The following is a 20,855-nucleotide window of genomic DNA, read 5'->3' on the forward strand; positions in this document are numbered from 1 at the left end:
CTGCCTCTGGGACTCGCTCGATCTGCCCCTGGAACTCGCTCTGTCTGCCTCTGCCTCACGCTGTCTGCCCCTGGAACTCGCTCTGTCTGCCTCTGCCTCACGCTGCCTGCCTCGCACTCTGCCACTCCCCCTCTGCCACTCTCTCTGTCTCTGTGCTTCTTCGTGCCTCTCGTTCTCCCTACCTCTCCCCACCTCTGTCTCTAGTGACTGTTTCTAACTCTGCATGCTTTCTTCTTTCGCTTTGTCTGTGTCTCTCTGCCTCTCCGTCTGTTTTTTCGCACCTGCTGTGCCGCCTTTGCTTTCCCCTCCCTCATTCTGAACACACTGTTTACAGCTGACTCTGCTTTTGTATTGAGGAGTCTTTCCAAAGCTGATTACCCGGTTCCAACAATCTTGAAGAAATGTAAATGCTTTGTTTTCTCTCACACTGACAATTCAGTGTTTCAGGCTGTGCCTTGTTTGTGTGGTATGGGAGGATAAGCTAGCAGAATAATCCAGTGCAAACAAGCTCACGCTCCCGTTCTCCCAAAATAGCACAGCTCTCAAAGACTTCAGTTTCTGCTGAGATTGTTTAAGTGCCAGCTAACATGAATTATAATTAATTTGAAATCTCAGCAACAACAGCTCAGTCTCTCCTAGCAGAGGGAAGCTATTGCTAATTTAACTGTTTCCACCTGTACACACTCACCAGCTGACTAGTCTTTCAATGTTCCCTGTGATGTGTTAGGCAGGTTGGTTCGATGTGGACTGCACTCGATGCAGGGAAGTTAGAAACAGACGTCTAACCCAGGAGAAGATCCAACACTGTTTTATTCAACTAGATGAACTGCTGTACATATTCAGCTGTGGGTCGACACTACTGATCTGACTAGTGACCTTGTAGTAGCCTGACCAGACTTACTGGCTACCGCATGGTGTTTGTGCTTGCTAGCTCGTGGACTCTGACTGTCTCAGTGGCTGTTTCCCGAGAGAGTGGGGAACCTAGTCCCCTCTGGCTTTATAGTGGTAGTGTCCTGCCTGGTGATTGGTTGTGCTGTGTTGTATGCTTACTGGTCATCCTATGTGTCAATCACTGCCTGTCTGCGTCTCATTATATACATGCGTGGATATTATGACAACATTAACCCAAAATTTTCAGAGAATTCTTGGTGTGGCCAATTTCAATGGGGCTGATTACCCATGTGCTTTCCGAGCATATTCATTCACACTGATACATCTACAGCAGGTGCAGCAACATCTCCTCCACTTCGAATGGATGCAGCACCGAAGGAAGCCATTCAGCCCATCATATCTCTGCAAGAGTGACTCAGCTAGTCCCACAGCCCCCTCCCCTCTCAATACCCACAGCCCTACAACTTAGCTGGTGAAGATTGGTAAGTGGCAATTAACCAAATGCCATTTGGAGCCCATGTACACAGCAACAATCCAGTTAACCTTCATCGACCATCTCTTTTACCGCATCCCAAAAATTCAATCAAGCTGGTTAAACAAGACTTCCCTTTAATGAATCTGTGCTGTCTTCCCTTCGTTGATCACTATTTGTCCAAGCAAATGTTATTTTTAACCAAGGATGATTGTTTTAAAACAACTTTCCTGAGGTTAAACGGCCCGGTCTGGGGTTACTGAGTTTATCCCTGTTAAACTGCCCGGTCTGGGGTTGCTGAGTTTATCCCTGCACTTGTTCTTTTGAACATGGGTAAGATTTTCACTTCATCAGTCTTCTGTCAGCATCCCTGCAAAGAACAATTGGAAGATTAAAGCCAGTGCCTCTGCAATTTCCACCCTCGCTTCCTTCCAAAGAAGCATGAATATTCTCAGGAGGATATGTTTCGAGGAATGTTGGGTGCTGTTCTCCCCCTCTCCTTGTGAATCTTATCCACAGTGAGTTGTTCACAATCGGGGGGGACCTCATAGCAACCTGATCGGGAGCTCAATCTCTCCCGCCGCCCGTGGAATCTAACTGAATTGTAGTTGGGTGTGGGCGAAGCTTGGCGAGCTTCATTCCCCGGCCCAAGCATGCAGCCTGCGAACACTACCAGAATTAAACAAAGAATCATAAAAATTTACAGTGCAGAAGGAGGCCATTCGGTCCATCGAGTCTGCACCGGCCCTTGGAAAGAGCACCCTACTTAAGCCCACACCTCCACCCCGTAACCCAGCAACCTCACCCAACATTTTTGGACACTTAAGGGCAATTTAGCATGGCCAATCCACCTAACCTGCACATCTTTGGACTGTGGGAGGAGACCGGAGCACCCGGAGGAAACCCACGCAGACACGGGGAGTACGTGCAGACTCCGCACAGACAGTGACCCAAGCCGGGAATCGAACCTGGGACCCTGGAGCTGTGAAGCAACAGTGCTAACCACTGTGCTACCACGCTGCTCGCTTGCAATTATATAGCACTATTCAGGATGACTGGAGGCGCTCTGCAGCCAATGATATACTTACAATGCGGGGAAATACAAACACCGATTTGCACGCAGCAAGGTTCCACAGACAACCAAATGGTAAATGGCCATTTTTTTGTAATTTTGTTTGAGAAATAAATATTAACCAGGATGCCAAAGAGAACATCCCCAACTCTGCAATAGTGCTGGTGGAACGTTTACACTCACAGGAGAGTACAGCCAGGGCCTCGATTGAACACCTCACCTGAAAGACCACATTTCTGACAGTGCAGCATTCCCTCAGTCCTGGCAGAGAGAGCCTGGAGAATATACTCAGGTCTACGGGTTGTGGAGTTGAGCTGGAACCCAGAGGTGAGATTGAACTATTTAAGCGTGTTTTGATGAATCTCCCAGGTTGTGTGGCCTGACGGACCCAGTTATATACCATGTGCAGCTGGTAAAGATGCTAATCTCGAGAGAAAGGAAATCAAACCGTATTCAGTTTGAAGTGTTGTGCTTGGCTCCCGCAGTGATTGTAAACATAGCTCCTTCAGAGACTGCTAATGGCACTGTCATCACCAACCCACTCTACTGCTGAATACCCTTTGGAGCCACAGCTGCAAATCAGCATTCACTGCAGTTCCATTTCTGGAGTTTTGGGCTGGATTCTCTGTTTTGGGGATTATGTCCCCACACCGTCGTAAAAACTGTAGCCTTTCACGCCAGAAAAACTGGCGTCAAAGGGCCACATATTCCAAGCCTGCAGGGGGCTAGCAGTGAACCAGCCGCTCTTGCTGTGGATACGGGCCCGCACACTTCCAGGTCAGAGGCTGCGCAGACGCACGGCGGCGGTCTCAAGCGGCCGGGCCATGCTCCATGGCGGACTGAGACCACGGAGCTGGACCTTAAACATCGTGCCCCGATCGGCCACGCATCCGACACGGACCGCCCGCCTTAAAATTGCCCGGTCCAAAGCTAAAAGACGGAGAAAGTGGGCAAAGAGTCATCAGACTCGAAACATTAGCTCTTTTCTCTCCCTACAGATGCTGCCAGATCTGCTGAGATTTTCCAGCATTTTCTCTTTCGTTTCAGATTCCAGCATCCGCAGTAATTTGCTTTTATCCACTGTCTGATCCTGCCACTGTTTTCTCAGTGTTCTGCTATAAAATGGTTGATCGTGGATTCTAGAATTTTCCCCGCTACCGACGTCAGGCTGACGGGTCTGTAATACCCTGTTTACTCTCCGCCTCCCATTTTAAACAGTGGGTTTACATTAGCTACCCTCCAATCTGTAGGAAGTGTTGCAGAGTCTATGGAGACTACGAGTGCGATCCAATGGCCACGCTGCACCTGAAAAGCAGCTGGCCACAGCGCAGCGTGGCCAATACAAGCCGAGTGACTCTGCATCCAGGATCTACCTGGCTCGCAACACCTCGCAAGATCCAACGTGATCTGCATATTAGAGCATGACAGCTAATCCCACTTCAATGTGTAGATTCCAGAGTTAGCCGAGGCATTGCGATTCATCTCCTTCACCTCGAAAATCTCGGGCAAGCGCCGTTCAGCACTCCTCCCCACTGGCACTCGTGGGGGTCTCCCATGGGATCGGAGGCCCCCAGCTGCACGCCCTATGGGCAGGATGTGCCCTGGCACTGCTGGTGCCACCTGGGCATTCTGGCAGTGCCACATGTGTGCCAGCCTGGCACTGCCAAGGTGTACAGGTGGCACTGTCAGCTGGCATGTGCACTGCCTGGTTGGCTGTGCCGGGGAACTTTCAATAGTGCGTTCGGGTTGGGTGTTGGCGGTCTCCGAGATCAGGATGCCATCCCTCGCCACACTGAGGAGTTCCTGCGAGCCGCCCTGGCCCCTCCCTTCAAGACCCCTTCCTTACATGGCTATGCCCCTATTCGGGCCCTATCCCTTGGCAGTGCCAACCTGGCACAGTGGTTAGCACTGCTGCCTTGCAGCACCAGGGACCCAGATTCAATTCTGACCTTGGGTGAATGGCTGTGTGGATTTTGCACATTCTCCCTGTGTCTGCATGGGTTTCCTCCTGATGCCCCAGTTTTGGCCCACAGTCCAAAGTTGTGCTGGTTAGGTGGATTGGCCACGCTAAATTGCCCTGTAGTGTCCAAATATTAGGTGGGATTATAGGGTTATGAGAATAGGGTGAAGGATCGGATCTTGGGAGGGTGCTCTTTTGGACGGCCTGTGCAGACTCGATGGGCAAATGGCCTCCTTCTGCACTGCAGGGATTCAATGTATCTACGTAAAGGATGGGATAACAGGACATTTAGAAAATATCAATGAGATTAGACAAAGTCAACATGGGGATTTACAAAGCAAAATCATGTTTGACAAACCTTTTGGAGAGTTTTCAGGACATAAATGGCAGAATAGATTAGGGAGCACCAGTAGATGTGGTGTATTTATAATAGATTAGGGAGCACCAGTAGATGTGGTGTATTTATATTTTCAGAAAGCTTTTGATGAAGTCCCACATAAGATGTCCGTGTGCAATATTAAAGCACATGGAATTAGGTGTAATATATTGGCATGGATTGAGAATTGGTTAGCAGACAGGGAATGGATCTAGGAATAAAAGGGTCTTTTTCAAAGTGGCAGGCAGTGACGAGTGTGATCCCACAGGGGGCAATGCTTGGGGCCCCAGCTATTCATCAATGATTTGGATGAGCGAACCAAATGTAATCTTACCAAGTTTGCTGACAACACTAGACTTGGTGGGAATGTGAATGGCGAGGAGAATGTTAAGAGACTTCAAGGTGATTTGGACAAGTTGAATGAGTGGGCAAATACATGGCAAATGCAGTATAATGTGGATAAATGTGAAGCTATCCACTTTGGATTGGATTGGATTGGATTTGTTTATTGTCACGTGTACCGAGGTACAGTGAAAAGTATTTATCTGCGAGCAGCTCAACAGATCATTAAGTACATGAGAAGAAAAGGGAATAAAAGAAAATACATAATAGGGCAACACATGGTACACAATGTAACTACATAAGCACCGGGAAACAAGATTAGAACGAGTATAAATTAAGTAAAAAGTGGATCTGTTGGGGAGAGCTCGCAGAGTCGCCTCGCACCGGCGCCATCTTCTGGACAAATAGAAAAATACAATCTGGAAAAATAAAAAGGCAGAGTATTAGGTAAATGGTGATAGATTGCAGAATGTTGATGCACAAATGGACCTAGTACACCAATCACTGAAAGCAAGCATTCAGGTACAGCAAGCAGTTATGAAGGCAAATGGTATGTTGGCCTACATTAAAAGAGGAATTGAGTACAGGAGCCAGGATATCTTACTGCAGCTGTACAGGGCCTTGGTGAGACCACACTGGGAGTATCGTGTGCATTTTTGGTCTGCTTATCTAAGAAAGGATATATTTGCCATAGAGGGAGTGCAGCGAATGTTCACCAGACTGATTCCTGGAATGGCAGGAATTTTGTGTGAGGAGAGATTGGGTCGCCTGTATTCACTGGAAGTTTAAAAAAGTGGAGGGGATCTGATTGAAACATGTAAAATTCTGGAAGAGCTGGACAGAATGGATGCAGGGGAATGATGTTTCTGTAAAAAAATTAATAATGCAAGGGAGATTTTAGTCGCTGAATGAGCGTTACTCCTGTACATCAGTAGGAATTGATTAAGGTGTTTGATCAGCGAACCTTGTTCCGTCATTGCTCTCAATGCGTGTTTCATGGTTTGAATGAAACGTTGTTAGTCCACTCATTGCAGGATGGTATGGTGCAGACCTGTTATGTTGAATACCATTCTCTTTCAAGAATTCTTGGGAGACAAATTGAGGTCCGTTATCGCTTACCAATTGCTCAGGGATTCCAAACGTACTAAGACCTCCTGGCCTCTCGATCGTCGTTTCTGATGAAGTTGGCTTCACTAGCCACTCCTGGCCGCTTTGAATGAGAATCTACCGTTACTAAGAATATATGTTCTTTAAAAGATCCTGCAAAGTCGACGTGCCCCTATTGCTAAGTCTCTTCCGGTCATTCCCAAGGATGTCGCGGTGCTAACGGTGGCATGTTTCATATGTTCACACATGAAGAACACATTTCAGCTTTCTCTTCAAACTCCATACCCAGTCCAGGCTACCAGAAATAACTTTAGAACCATAGAAAGGTTCCAGCACCGAAGGAGGCCATTCGGCCCATCCTGTTCATGCCAGCCCGAAGACACCTAGGTGCCCTTTCTAATCCCATCTTCCTGCACCCAGTCCACCGCCCTGTAGCTTAGAGCAATTATAGTGTAAATCCAGGTACTTTTAAACAGCATTTAGGGTCCCTGCCTCCACCACCAACTCGGGCAGCGAATTCCAGACTCCCGTCATATCCCCTGGTTCTAGAATTCTCCACCAAGGGAAACAACTTTATCCAGTCCACTCTATCTCTTCCCCATATAATTTTGTACACTTCAATCAAGTCACCCCTTAGCCTTTGTTCCGAAGAAAATAACCCCAACCGATCCAATCTTTCCTCATAGCTGCTGTACGTCTCTAGCCCAGCAACATTCTCGTGAACAATTCATACGCACAATTCCACAGTGGCCTTCATGCAATTTATTTAACACTCGTCTTTTCAGTGGTAGCAGAATGATCGCTCGGAGTCCCAAAGAAGACATCCTGGCTGTACAGACAACTCCAGTCTCCTGGTGGAGTACAGCTTCAGGTCAGGTTTTAGTTCTGAGGTCTCGCCTCATGGTACCATATCCATTACTTCAGAGAGTATTGGATCGCTCCAAATGAACTACTTCAGTTGTCCTGAAGTAACAGGTGTCCTGTCTAACTATTCAAAGTAGAAAATATTTCTGCTCGAGTATGGTGAACTACTTGCTGACAAACTACTTGGCAGTAGTAATCGTGAAAGCCCCCCGGCATTGTGATGGAGAATTGGTTGTTCATATGTTTTAGTGCCTGGCTTCTCCAGTTGCACTAAACTTCTGATGAGATTCAATGTTTTTTCCCCCATCATGTTAAGGAATGTGGGAACTCTTAATATCTTCTGTTATTTTGTTTGCCTGCGCAAAATTGTCAAGACACTCAGTATAGGAACCCCATTGCTCCGCCAAAGTGTTCAAAGGCGCCAAAAGCTCCTGTTATTTTCTTCCTAATGGATGTTCCCCCAAATGCACACTTTGAAATGTGCTTTCAGCAGCTACCTTGCTTTTAACATTAAAACAAGGCAACAACCTGAGCTTCAGCATCTTTTTTTTAAACACCTACTGCTCTATAAATTGCTCTGTGGAGGATCACTAGTCACGTTCACCTTGGCCCATTATGTCCGGAGTACATGCGAGAGCTTTTCTTCGAAGTCTTTTTCCCCAACTTTTGTTTATTTGTTTTCCCTCCCAGGTGGCTACCAAGTGCCGTTTGAAGTCCATGTCACCATTTTTTGTGTTGTGTAATGTGGGTAACTGACGCGAGGAAGCACCGAGGGTTAAAAGCTAACAGAGCTTTATTTACAAGGTGTGTTCACTACAGGCTGCTTCCTCACTCAGGCACTTTCCCGCTCTAGCGACGTGTGATGTCACTTCCGGTGACGCCACTTCCGGTGACGACGTGCATATATTAATACGCAATGCTGACTGCAGATAATACGATTCAATATAAATACATAACAGTCACAGCTCCAGGATCGGATTAGGTCATTTAAGACTAAGATGAAGAGAAACATCTTCACTCAGAGGGTGATGAACCTATGGAATTCTCGACCACAGAAGACTGGAGGCCAAGTCACGGAATATATTTAAGAAGAAAATAGATAGATTTCTCGACTGCAAAGGCATCAAGGGGTATGGAGAGAATGCAGGAGTATGGCATTGGGATAGAGAATCAGCCATGGTCATATTAAATGGCGGAGCAGGCGCGAAGGCCGAATTACCTGCTCCGGTCGGTAGGGTGAAGGATATGCTGGCCATTGAGGTTACAGATTATGGTCGATGGCCCACAGCGCCTCATGGATGCTCAGCTTGGATCTGTTCTGAATCTGCCTCATTTAGCACGGTGGCTGTGACTCGTGAACACGATGGGGGACATCCTCAGTGTGAAGACAGGACTTTGTGTCCACAAGGACTGTGTGGTCGTCACTCCTACACTTCATCAGGTAGATTGGTGAGGACGCAGTCGCGTAGGTTTTTTTGTCACATTAGCTCCCTCACCCCCTGCCACAGGTCCAGTCTGTCAGGTACGTCCTCCAGGACTCGTCCCCCTACTTGGTCAGTACTTGGGCTGTCAAGCCACTCTTGATGATGGTCATTTTGAAGTGCCCACCCAGAGAACGTTCTGTGCCCTCGCTACCCTCTGTGCTTCAAGTGGTGTTCAACATGGAGATGTACTGATTCATCAACGGGGGGAGAGCTGCAGGTGGTAAGCAGCAGAAAGTTCTGTTGTCCATGTTTGACTTGATGCCATGATACTTCATGGGGTCCGGAGGCAATGTTGAGGGATCTCAGGGCCACTCCCTCACAGGTGTTATGCTATTGGGGCGAGACATATGAAGCAAGAATCTGGAAAATATCCTGGGAAACATGATTCCTTGTCAGGCTGTTGCTTGATGATCGGTGGGGCTGCTTTCCAATTTTGGCACAGATTTACATATGTTACTAAGAAGGAGCGTGAAGGGTCAGATGGCCATGTTGTATTCCGTACCTTGGTCAATGCCGGGTGGCCCCGTCCAGCTTTGTTTTTCTTACAATTTTCTACAGCAATTTGCTCGGCCATTTCAGAGGCAGGTAAGAGTCGGTCACGTTGCTGTGGGTCTGGAGTCTGTGTAGGCCAGATCGGGTAAGGGCAGCAGTTTTACTTCCCCAAAGGACATTAATGAGCCAGAGGGGTTTTTACAACAATAGTTGGTTGATGGTCACCTTTACTGAGACTAACTTTTTATTCCAGAACATGTAATTAGCTGTCTTGGTGGGATTTGAACTCATTTGGCAGAATTTAATCCAGGCAACTGGGACCTCACCTGCTGGTTGGAGAGTCTTTGTTGCCTCCTTTGGGCAAGGCCCGTGGTATTAAGTGCCAGCCAGGCACTTGGGTGGCCAACGCTGGACTTTTCCCAGATTCAAGGACCCCCATGGCTGGAATTTCCACGGTAGCTACCAGAAATGCATCAATCATAGGTCGAGGGTCAGCGAGAGACACGGGCAATTCCTGAGTGAGGATGGGATAAGGGTCATTGAGAAGAGCTTGCTGGCTGGGGGTGTCGGAAAAAAGGAACAGGGAGTTACCGCTTAGCGGTTCCCACCTTCCGTTGGCTAGGTCCCTCAATCAGTGGCCAAGCGACAGAGTGTCTTGACCATAAGGAATGCACCCTGCACCGCCCCCGGAGTTTGCTTAACAGGCTCCCCTCATGGCGACTGCCTCACCCATTGCTGGTCGAATTCCAGCAGAGGTGGGATGTGGCCATAGAGTGGGCATTGATTGTGGTGGCAGTGCGTGAAAGCCATCCTTCAGTCTGCCAACCCTGGATTTAATCAGTGCAGAGGAGGGAAGATGGGAGATCCATTCCGGGTGGATGCTGGGACAGTGAGTAAATTTAAGGAGGAGTTATGCAGAATTTTAATCAGTAATGGGTTGAAGGGTTATGGAGAACGGGCAGGACGATGGAGTTGAGGCCAGGATGGGATCAGCCATGATCACATTTGAGGGTGTTAGGCTCGGGAAGCTAAATTGCCGACTCCCACTCCTAGGTCATGTGTTCTAGGGAGGAGATGCTCTGGCTGATTTCGTAATCCAGCTCTTGGTCTGGAACATTGTCCGTAACAGATGAGGAATATATCAGCCATGATAGAATGGCGGAGCAGACTCGATGGGCTGAATGGCCTAATTCTGCTCCTGTATGTTATGCTATGAACGAATATATCCTCCTCCCCACAAACCTCCAAACCCATCTCCGGGGAGGCACTAAATTGAGCCCAGTGTCCCGAGTTGAAGTCTCTGGCCTCTGGTTCATTAATCACATTGGTCATACAACCACACCCTTAAAAAAAATCCCTTTTATTATCTAATTTGTGATAAGTCCTAACTGAAATAATAGGAGATACAACCTTCTGCTGTCAGCTGCATCAGTCTGAAAATGGTCTTGGCCACTTTGTTTAATCTCTTTCTCCTTGCGTTGCTGCTCTGCACATTGCTGTATTAATGGTAATTTGATCCTGTGCAGCAGATGGCTCGATGAGGAAGTTGCTGAGCAATTTAACACTGGGAGATGCATTTTCTAGTCTATAGCATCTTGATCAGCACTGATTGCTGCCTCCAGAAAGCCGAGTATAAACATAGCTTCAGTAATGTGTTGTTGTACCTGGATTTAAACTGCCACAGTCAACACTTTTGCAAGCTGCTCTTTATTTTTATTTGAAAGACTCCCTGCTCATTCTTTCCCTCTTCATTCTCGGGATGTGGATGTCACTGGCTCAGCGAGCATCCACTTACTGGCCCGCGTCCAGCTGACCAGCTAGCTGAGCCCCTTCAGAGAGCAGGGATGAGTAAACTGGTTCTTGGGAGCTGGAGTCAAATACAGGCTCAGATCAGGTAAGGGTAGCAGGTTTGCATCCCTGACGGATATTAGTGAACTAGCTATCTAGATTTTCAAATTGGAATACATCCCTCTATTTCTGTCCACCTGAAAATGTCGGAAATCTAGACCAGCTGAAAGGGTGTGAATCCTTTGCCTGGACTGGGAAATCGGTGATCCCTCGAATGGAGATTGACAAAGGGTAAGAAATAAGACGATGGGTTGTTTGCTTAATCAACAGCTGGATAAGAAGTGGCAGTCATCCTGAGAAGACTTGAAGGAACAGAAAGCAGTGAAATTAGTTGATTAACTCAGCAAAATCGGAGCAGAGGTCACAGACTAGCAGATTCGCCGCCTCTGCAGTTTTTTCAGCTCCTCACCTAATGCTGCCAGACCATTGGAGCCCGACGACAGACAAGCTTTGGAGTTGGCGTCCCGGGTATAAAGTTTGTGGGTGGGCGCTGCGACATATAGCTTCAGTCTTTCCAAGACCACTGTTCACGGATGCATTCACATATGGCTAGATTAATAATAGTAATAATCTTTATTAGTCCCGCAAGTAGGCTTACATTAACACGGCAATGAGGTTACTGTGAAAGAACAAAGAAACGTACAGCACAGGAACAGACCCTTCAAGCCTGTGCCGACCATGCTGCCCGTCTAAACTAAAATCTTCTACACTTCCTGGGTCCGTATCCCACTATTCCCATCCTATTCATGTATTTGTCAAGATGCCCTTTAAATGTCACTATCGTCCCTGCTTCCACCACCTCCTCCGGTAGCGAGTTCCAGGCACCCACTACCCTCTGTGTAAAAAAACTTGCCTCGTACATCTCCTCTAAACCTTGCCCCTTGCACCTTAAACCTATGCCCCCTAGTAATTTACCCCTCTACCCTGTGAAAAAGCCTCTGACCATCCACTCTGTCTATGCCCCACATAATTTTGTAGACCTCTATCAGGTCGCCCCTCAACCTCCGTCATTCCAGTGAGAACAAACCGAGTTTATTCAACCACTCCTCATAGCTAATGCCCTCCATACCAGGCAACATCCTGGTGAATCTCTTCTGCACCCTCTCTAAAGCCTCCACATCCTTCTGGTAGTGTGGCGACCTGAATTGAACACTATACTCCAAGTGTGGCCTAACTAAGGTTCTATACAGCTGCAACATGACTTGCCAATTCTTATACTCAATGCCCCGAAAAGTCCCTAGACTCCACATTCCGGCGACTGTTCGGGTACACTGAGGGAGAATTCAGAATGTCCAATTCACCTAACAAGTTTTTCCGGACTTGTGGGAGCAAACCGGGGCGTCCGGAGGAGACCCCCGCAGACACGGGGAGAACGCGCAGACTCCACACAGACAGGGACCCAAGATAGAAATGACCCCGGGACCCTGGCGCTGCGAGGCAACAGTGCTAACCACTGTGCTCTATTCCTCAGACCGTTGAGGCAAAGCAATTATAGATGTATTGAATATATAGTACAGGCAATACTAAAGCATATAGTCATCCTACACGCGCACCTTATGGCTATCGCATTCAACGTGTTACAATTCCGATCTCAATATTTGTGTGGAATCCATGCTCGCAGTGCAATTCACCTTTCCTTTGCCCTACCTGTGGCAATCTGAATATTTTTACATTGCATAATCTTATCTAAAGTTATAAACACCTACATATAAGAAACTAATAATGTATATCCCAGTTTCATAGCTGATTTCTTCATTGTCTTATCAAGAATTGCATACGTTTTCTGTTCCATCATGTAGAGCTTCTCATTACAAGACTCTCTTTGTCTCTGTACCAGTCAGCACCAGCTCCTTCTTCTGAACTCTCATTAGAACAGGTAATGTTTCCCTACTCCCCCAATGTTTTCTTTTGTAGGACTAACTATTGTCCTTGCAGTGACAGACCATGCAACAGTGTTCACAAACTTGGGACTGGCATGCTTTCAATCAATTTGTCCCAATAAGGCGGCGATTGCTTAGCAGAAACCTGCTGGTAATGTGCGGATGAAGCTCCGTTTGAAAGTCCCGTAAGTCCCCAATAGAATTGCTGTACATCACGATTTAAAAATCATACCAGCCCACTCAATAAATAAGTTATTATTATTGATATTGAAATAATCTTGACGTCCACAGCAGAGTTATAGAAACAGGATGAATTGCTTCATCCTCCAAAGCCTGTTCCAATGTGAAATTAGATTGTGGCTATCTGTATTTTAACTCCATCTACCTGTCTTCATTCTGTAGCCCTGACCTCTAACAGGAATCCACCAATCTAGTTTTCTAGGATTAGTGTTTGGAACTTAAATAAGGGCAAGTTGAAGACGGAGTTGACTAAAGTGAACTGGGAAATTAGGTTAAGGGATCAATCGAGATGCAATGGCAGACATTGGAGAAGATACTTCCGAATACTCAGCAAGGGTAGATTGCAGTAAGAGAGAAATGCTATCGGGAAGGACATAGCATGTATGGCTAATTAAACAAGTTATAGAATAGTATCAAATTGAAAGAGAAAGTGTACTTTACCATGAAGATTAGAGGCAGGTTAGACGATTGGACAGAATATCAGAAATAGCAAAGGTGGGTGGCACAGTGATGGACATAGAAGTCCCCACCCAGAGTACATTCTGTACCCTTGCCATCCTCAGTGCTCCCTCCAAGTGGTGTTCAACATGGAGGAGTACTGATTCATCAGCTGAGAGTGGAAGGTATGTGGTAATCAGCAGAAGGTTTCCTTGTCCATGTTTGACCTGAAACGGGTGGCGCAGTGGGTTAGCCCTGTTGCCTCACGGCGCCGAGGTCCCAGGTTCGATCCCGGCTCTGGGTCACTGTCTGTGTGGAGTTTGCACGTTCTCCCCGTGTTTGCGTGGGTTTCGCCCCCACAACCCAAAGATGTGCCGCGTAGGTGGATTGGCTACGCTAAATTGCCCCTTAATTGGAAAAAATTAATTGGGTACTCTAAATTTAAAAGGCAACATTTTTGACCTGAAGCCACGAGACGTCACGGGGTCCGGAGTCGGTGTTGAGGACTCCCAGAGCAACTCCCTCCCGCTACTCGTGTGCCCCGCCACCTTTGCTGGGCATGGGATGGTGATAGTGGTGTCTGGGACATTGTCTGTAAGGTACGATTCTGTGAGTGTCTGTCAGGCTGCTGCTTGACTAGTCTGTGAGGCAGCTCTCCCAACTTTGGCACAAGCCCCGAGATGTTAGTGAGGAGGACTTTGCAGAGCCGACAGGGCTGGGTTTGCCATTGTCGTTTCCAGTGCCTGGGTCGATGCCGGGTGGTCCGTCTGGTTTCATTCCTTTTCATTGAATTAGTCGCGGTTTGGTACAACGGATTGGCTTGCTAGGGTATTTCAGAGGTCAACCATATTGCTGTGGACCTGGAGTCATATGTAGGCCAGAACAGGTGAGGACTGCAGATTTCTCCCCGTGTCTGCGTGGGATTCCTCCGGGTGCTGCGGTTTCCTCCCACAGTCCAAAGATGTGCAGGTTAGGTGGATTGGCCATGCTAAATTGCTCTTAGTGTCCACAAAATGTTAGGTGGAGTTTACTGGGTTACGGGGATAGGGTAAAGGCGTGGGCTAAAATAGGGTGCTCTTTGCAAGGTCCGGTGCAGACTCAATGGGCTGAATGGCCTCCTTCTGCACTGTAAATTCTATGATTCCTTTCCGAAAGGGCATTAGTGAACCCAATCAGTTTTGTGCGACAATGGTTTTGCGATCATCATTAGACTTTTAATTCCAGATGATTTTTTGGATTCAATTTCCACATCTACAGACGTCCCCAGATCATACTCTGGGTCTCTGGATCACTAGTCCAGTGCCAATGCCAATAATCCATCTCCTCCCCACTGAGGGATTGATAATGGAAAATAAGGAGGTGGTGGATAAATTGAGCAGATATGTTAACGTCTGTTTTCACTGTAGACGATACAAATAACACCCCGGAAATAATTGTGAATCAGGAGGTGAAAGGGAGGGAAGAGCTTGAAAAAATTACAGTCACCGAGGAAAGAGTATCGGGCAAATTATTAGAACAGAAAGATAACGGCTGGGATTCTCCCTTCCGGGGACTAAGTCCCCGCGCTGGCAGGAGAACCGGCGCCAACCACTCCGGCGTCAACAGCCCCTGAAGGTGCGGAATTCTCTGCATTTTCGGGGGCTAGGTGGACGGCGGAGGGTTGGCACCACTCCAGCCGGCGGCGATGGGATGGCGCGAGTTCGCGCATGTGCGGAACAGCCGCCGTGATTCCGCGCATGCGCAGACCGTCCGGCGTATTTTGGCGCATGTGCGGGCGTTTCTCTTCTCCGCGCTGGCCATGGCGGAGCCCTCCAGCCCCTAACCCAGGTCCTATGAGAATGGAAAATAATGAATGTGACTCCTCTATTCAAGAAATGAACGAGACAGAAAGCAGGAAGCAATTAGCTGTCATAAAGGAAATGCCGGAATCCTTCATTAAGGAGGTTATAGTGGGGCACTTAGAAAATCTCAATTCAATCAGCCAGTCTCAACGTCACTTTGTGAAGGAGGAATCATGCTTCACTGATTTGTTACAGTTCTTTGAGGAAGTAACGAGCAACGTGGATAAAGGTGAACCTGTGGGTGTGCTGTACTTGGATTTCCAGAAGGCATTTAATGAGATGCCATATTAAAGGTCACAACATAAAATAAGAGTTGATTGTGTGGGGGCTAAGGTATCAGCATGGATAGATTGGTTAGCTAGTAGCAGAAGGTAGGCACAAATGAGTAATTTGGGGTTTGCAAGATGTAACCAGTGATTTGCCACAGTGATCTGTGCTGGGGCCTCAACTTTTTACAATTTATATTAGGACTTGGATGATGGGATCCATGATTGCTGAATTTGCTGATATCAGTAAAACAGGAAGAAAATTAAGTTGTGAAGAGAGCGTAGGGAGTTCGCAAAGGGATTTAGATAGGTTAAGTGAGTAGGCAAAACATTTGACAGATAGAGTGTATAATGTGGGAGAATGTGAACTTATCCTATTTGGCAGGAAAGATAAAAAAGCAGCAAATTATTGTAAGAGAGAGCACTGGGGTGCAGGGAGATCCAGCTGTTGATACCAGTGTTGTAGCCGGACTGGAACAGCTTGGCGGGGGCTAATTCGAGAGCACAAGTCTTCACTATCATTGCCAGTAGCCAGTGCCTTCTTGATATTGTTAAATTGTTGGGCAGCAACAGTAGTTAGTGCTGCTGCCTCACGGTGCCGAGGTCCCAGGTTCAATCCCAGCTCTGGGTCACTGTCTGTGTGGAGTTTGCACATTCTCCCCGTGTTTGCGTGGGTTCCGCCCCCACAACCCAAAGATGTGCAGGGTAGGTGGATTGGTCACGCTAAATTGCCCCTTAATTGGAAAAATTTTTTTTAAAAAAGATATTGTCAATTGTCGTAAAAACCCATCTGGTTCACTAAGGCAGCACAGGATCAGGCCCTTCGGCCCTCCAAGCCTGCGCCGACCATGGTACCTGCCTAAACGAAAACCGTCTGCACTTATGGAGTCCGTGTCCTTCCATTCCCCCCCTTTTCATATATTTGTCTAGATGTCCCTTAAATGCCGCTATCGTACCTGGTCCCACCACCTTCCCAGGCAGCGCGTTCCATATATCTACCACAAATACATACCGCTACTGTCTTTTAGGGAAGGAAATCTGCCATCCTTATCTGGTCTGGCTGACATGTGATTCCACACACCACAACAATGGGGCAGGCTCTTTACTGACCTCTGAAATGTCTTAGAAAGCTATTCAGTTGCACAAAACCAGTAAGGAACAATCAAACCAGATGGACTGCATTCATTCAAAAAGGTGGCTGACCTCTTTTCAAGGGTTATTTGGGATGGGCAGCTGGCCTTCCATCCAATGCTAACTTAATTTAAAAATCGCGCACAGTAAATTGAATTAGGTTGTTTTAATTTGTGTTGCCGGAGACCTCAGGAGGTCATCGATCCGGAACTTCTTGCTGATGATAATTGCAAGTGCTTCAGCCTTTTCTTTTGTCCTGATGTGCTGGGCATGCCCATCACTGAGGATGGGGATATTTCTGGAGCCTTCTCGGGCAGCACGGTAGCACAGTGGTTAGCACTGTGGCTTCACAGCGCCAGGGTCCCGGGTTCGATTCCCCGCTGGGCCACTGTCTGTGCGGAGTCTGCACGTTCTCCCCATGTCTGTGTGGGCTTCCTGCGGGTGCTCCGGTTTCCTCCCATAGTCCAAAGACGTGCAGGTTAGGTGGATTGGCCATAATAAATTGCTCTTAGTGACCAAAAAAAAGATTAGGAGGGATTATTGGGCTACGGGGATAGGGTGGAAGTGAGGGCTTAAGTGGGTCGGTGCAGACTCGATGGGCCGAATGGCCTCCTTCTGCACTGTATGTTCTGTGTCCTCCTCCCGTTAGTTGATCAATTGTCCACCACCATGCAGAACCAGATGTGGCTGACTTTCAAAGCTTTGATCTGATGATTGTGAAAGGGCGGCACAGTGGTTAGCACTCCTCCCTCATGGCGCCAGGGTCCTGGTTTCAATACCAGCCTTGGGCCACTGTCTGTGCGGAGTCTGCACGTTCGCCCCATGTGTGCGTGGGTTTCCTCCGGGTGCTCCGGCTTCCTCCCACAGTCCAAGGATGTGCAGTTTAGGTGGATTAACATGTTAAATGGTCCCTTAGTTTCTAAAGATGTGCAGGTTAGGTGGGTTAACAGGGATAGGGCAGGGGAGTGATCCTAGGTAGATACTCTTTTCAGAGGGTTGGTGCAGACTCGATGGGCCGAATGGCTTTCTTCTGCATTGTAGCAATCCTATGACACTCTAAATCACTGAGTTCTATCTATTGCTTACTGCTTCCACAATTTGGCACACAAATAGTCCTGTGTTATAGCTTCACCAGATTGATACTTTACGCCTAGTACTGCTACGTCCATGCTTTGCTGAACTCCTCATTGAACCAGGGTTGATCCCCTGGTTTAACAATAATGGTAGAGTGGGGGATGTGCCGGGCCATGAGCTTACAGACATATAATCGGAAAGTGCTGGGAATACTCAACAGGTCTGGCAGCATCTGTGGAGAGAGAAACGGAGTTAATGTTTCCAGTTGAATATGATTCTTCCTCAGAAACCCGAGACTTGTGTTTCAGATTTCCAGCTCCCACAGTATTCTGTGTTTGTTTCAGTAATGCAATTACAGATCATGGTTCAGGACAATGCTGCTGCCAGTGATCACCCGCAGTGTTGGACTGCCGGATCTGTTTTGAATCGCTGACGTTTAGCACAGCGGTAGTGTCGCACAACATGAAGGGCGGTATCCTCAGAGTGAAGATGGGACTTTGTCTCCAGAAATGGCTGTGGTGGTGGTTACTGCGACCAATACTGTCATGGACAGATACACCTCTGGCAGGTAGATTGGTGAAGGCAATGCAAAGTAGTTGAAATATTCACAGAGGCAAGTCTATGCTAAATTGCTTAATGCAGAGATCAGTGTAACTATTTGGCGATCACTGAAGTCCTGGCTCCGCTCTACATGAAGGTCTGGACACTGAGTGTCAATAAGCTATTCAACTGCATTAGTGCTGTTTTCCCCCAATACTGTGAAACACCACAACTCAAACTAACCTTTCTACTCTTCTCACTCCAAATGTCCGATAGGTTCCCCTTCCTCATCCAATCCGAGGTCCTAAGGGGTTTCTACGCAGTAATTAACTGAATTATTGTTATTGATTTCGATACACAATAGGATTTGTTTGTGCGAGTGACTGGGAAGAGACGATTGAAGGGTGGATACCTGATCTTTAATTAAAGGGGTTTGATGGGGTGGGATGTGGAGAGGTTGTTTCCATTTGTTTCCACACCGCTGAACACCAGAGTCTTCGATAGTAACAACGTAATCAAACAAGGAGTTCAGAAGAAACATATTTATCCAGAGAGGTGGAAGAATGTGAAACTTGCGACAACACAACAGTTAAGGCGATTACCATCGATGTATTTTGGGTAGGAGGAAGCTCATTAGATGGTAAACATTGCCATAGACCAGTTGGATGGGCTGGCCTGTTTCTGCGATGTAGTATTCTGTGTTGATACACACAAAGATTTTTCATTGCAAGTCTGCATGCTTGGATAATTTAGAGAGCACTTATAATTTCAAACGTTGTTTTTTTTTCCTTAATCATTATGTCTAGATATAAAATAGTGCTGGACACTGATGCAAAAGAGTATGGTGGTCACGGTCGGTTAAACCACAACACAGACTTCTTCACAGATTCCCAATATCAAAACGATCGGCCCAACTCATTGCTGGTAAGTACCGCGACCAGTCTCGTCCAGAGGATTTCACTGGACACTTCCCCATGAAAGCTGGGGCACATGTAGATTCCTCTTCCCTTCCACAGCCATATAATAACCTGGTATAGGAAAACCAGGCTCAGTAATGGGATAAAAATTATTCTGGAAAATCATCCTGCTCTCTGAGGCAGGAGAAATGGAACCATCAAAACGTTACGACACAGAAAGAAACCATTCAGCCCATCAGGCCTGAGACAGCTGAAAGAATTGCTGGTCATTCTAATCCCACCTTCCAACACCTGCTCTGTAACCTTGCAGGTCAACCTTTATCGACTGTGTACTTCCAAACCTGGTGGTGTCTAGGGTAAGAGTTTTGTAATCACGCACAAGGGTGAATACTGCGGGTTATCAGCCTGAAACAAGAGCTGGCGACAGTGTGCTCAATGTGGCATCACAAAACGTGCTTCAAAGGTGTTAAATATATAGAGACGCCACTGTAGCAATTTGGCTGCGAGCTTTTCTACTTTGAAGAACAAATCCTAGGGCGCGGGACACTGTTGCTGGACTGATAACTCATGTGGTTTCAAGAAATGCAGACTTAAAAATAGAAAATAATCTCCTTTTTCTGACAATCACCACTCTGTTTGTCTTGATGTTTGACATTATCATTGTAAAACATGGTGTACCAACAATGTGAAAGAATGGCTACTGTTTATTCCAATAAATCTGTGCCTCTACATACTCAAAAGTAGGATATCAATAGAGGACTTTGAACAATCCAGGTGAAATCTTAGAGCTGACTACCATCAAACTACTGAAAATGGCTCTACACGGAGGGCTAGCTTCTAAGCAATATTTGGTAACTAGCTGTGAACCTATTCATTTCGGACCGTTGTCATGTTGTGTATGTCATCTATTGCAGGTGACAATGTTGCATCACATACATTTTGGCTGGAATGTGAATAGCTTATTGATAAATTAACCTTATACCGTTGTATATTCTCTCACTTTCCATGATAAAATATTAATATCTTCACAAACTCATGATATCCACAAAGAACATTACTTTTTCAGGTATGTCACTACTGCAGGATAATCTAGTTGCACATAGCAATTGCAGCCAATTCGCACACTGCAAGGACCCACACACCGCAATCTGACATTCATTAGATAATCTTTTAGTGATGTTGATTGAGGGATAGATATTGTCTAGGATCCCCTGCTCTTTTTCAAATAATGGTGTAATAAAATGGAATAAAGGATACAATTCTAAAAGGAATGCAGGAGCAGACAGAGCTGGGTGTATATGTGTGCATAAACCATTGAAGGTAGGAAAATGAAAATGAAATGAAAATCGCTTATTGTCACGAGTAGGCTTCAATGAAGTTACTGTGAAAAGCCCCTAGTCGCCACATTCCGGCGCCTGTTCGGGGAGGCTGGTACAGGAGGACAGGTGGAGGGAGCCGTTAATAAATCATACAGTATCCTGGGTTTTATTAATAGGGACATAGAGCACAAGAATAAGGAGGTTATGTTAAACCTGTATAAAACACTTGTTCAGCGTCAACTGGAGTATTGAATCCAGTTCTGGGCTTCACGCTTAAGGATATGAAGGTATTGGAGAGGTT

At 46.8% G+C, this 20,855-nt stretch overlaps 1 protein-coding gene across 3 annotated transcripts in view; it reads left to right on the forward strand.

Annotated features, from left to right (window-relative positions):
• The window catches only part of LOC140427636 (1,4-alpha-glucan-branching enzyme-like), an 885,145-nt gene that overhangs the window by 822,877 nt on the left and 41,413 nt on the right, over nucleotides 1–20,855 (forward strand). For all 3 annotated transcript variants that reach the window (XM_072513058.1, XM_072513059.1, XM_072513060.1), the window contains exon 15: nucleotides 19,125–19,242. In XM_072513058.1, coding sequence (XP_072369159.1) covers nucleotides 19,125–19,242 — 118 coding nt within the window. The remainder of the gene's footprint in view (nucleotides 1–19,124; nucleotides 19,243–20,855) is intronic.

This window comes from Scyliorhinus torazame, chromosome 8 (genome assembly GCF_047496885.1).
Source record: "Scyliorhinus torazame isolate Kashiwa2021f chromosome 8, sScyTor2.1, whole genome shotgun sequence".
Classification (NCBI taxonomy): Eukaryota; Metazoa; Chordata; class Chondrichthyes; order Carcharhiniformes; family Scyliorhinidae; genus Scyliorhinus; species Scyliorhinus torazame.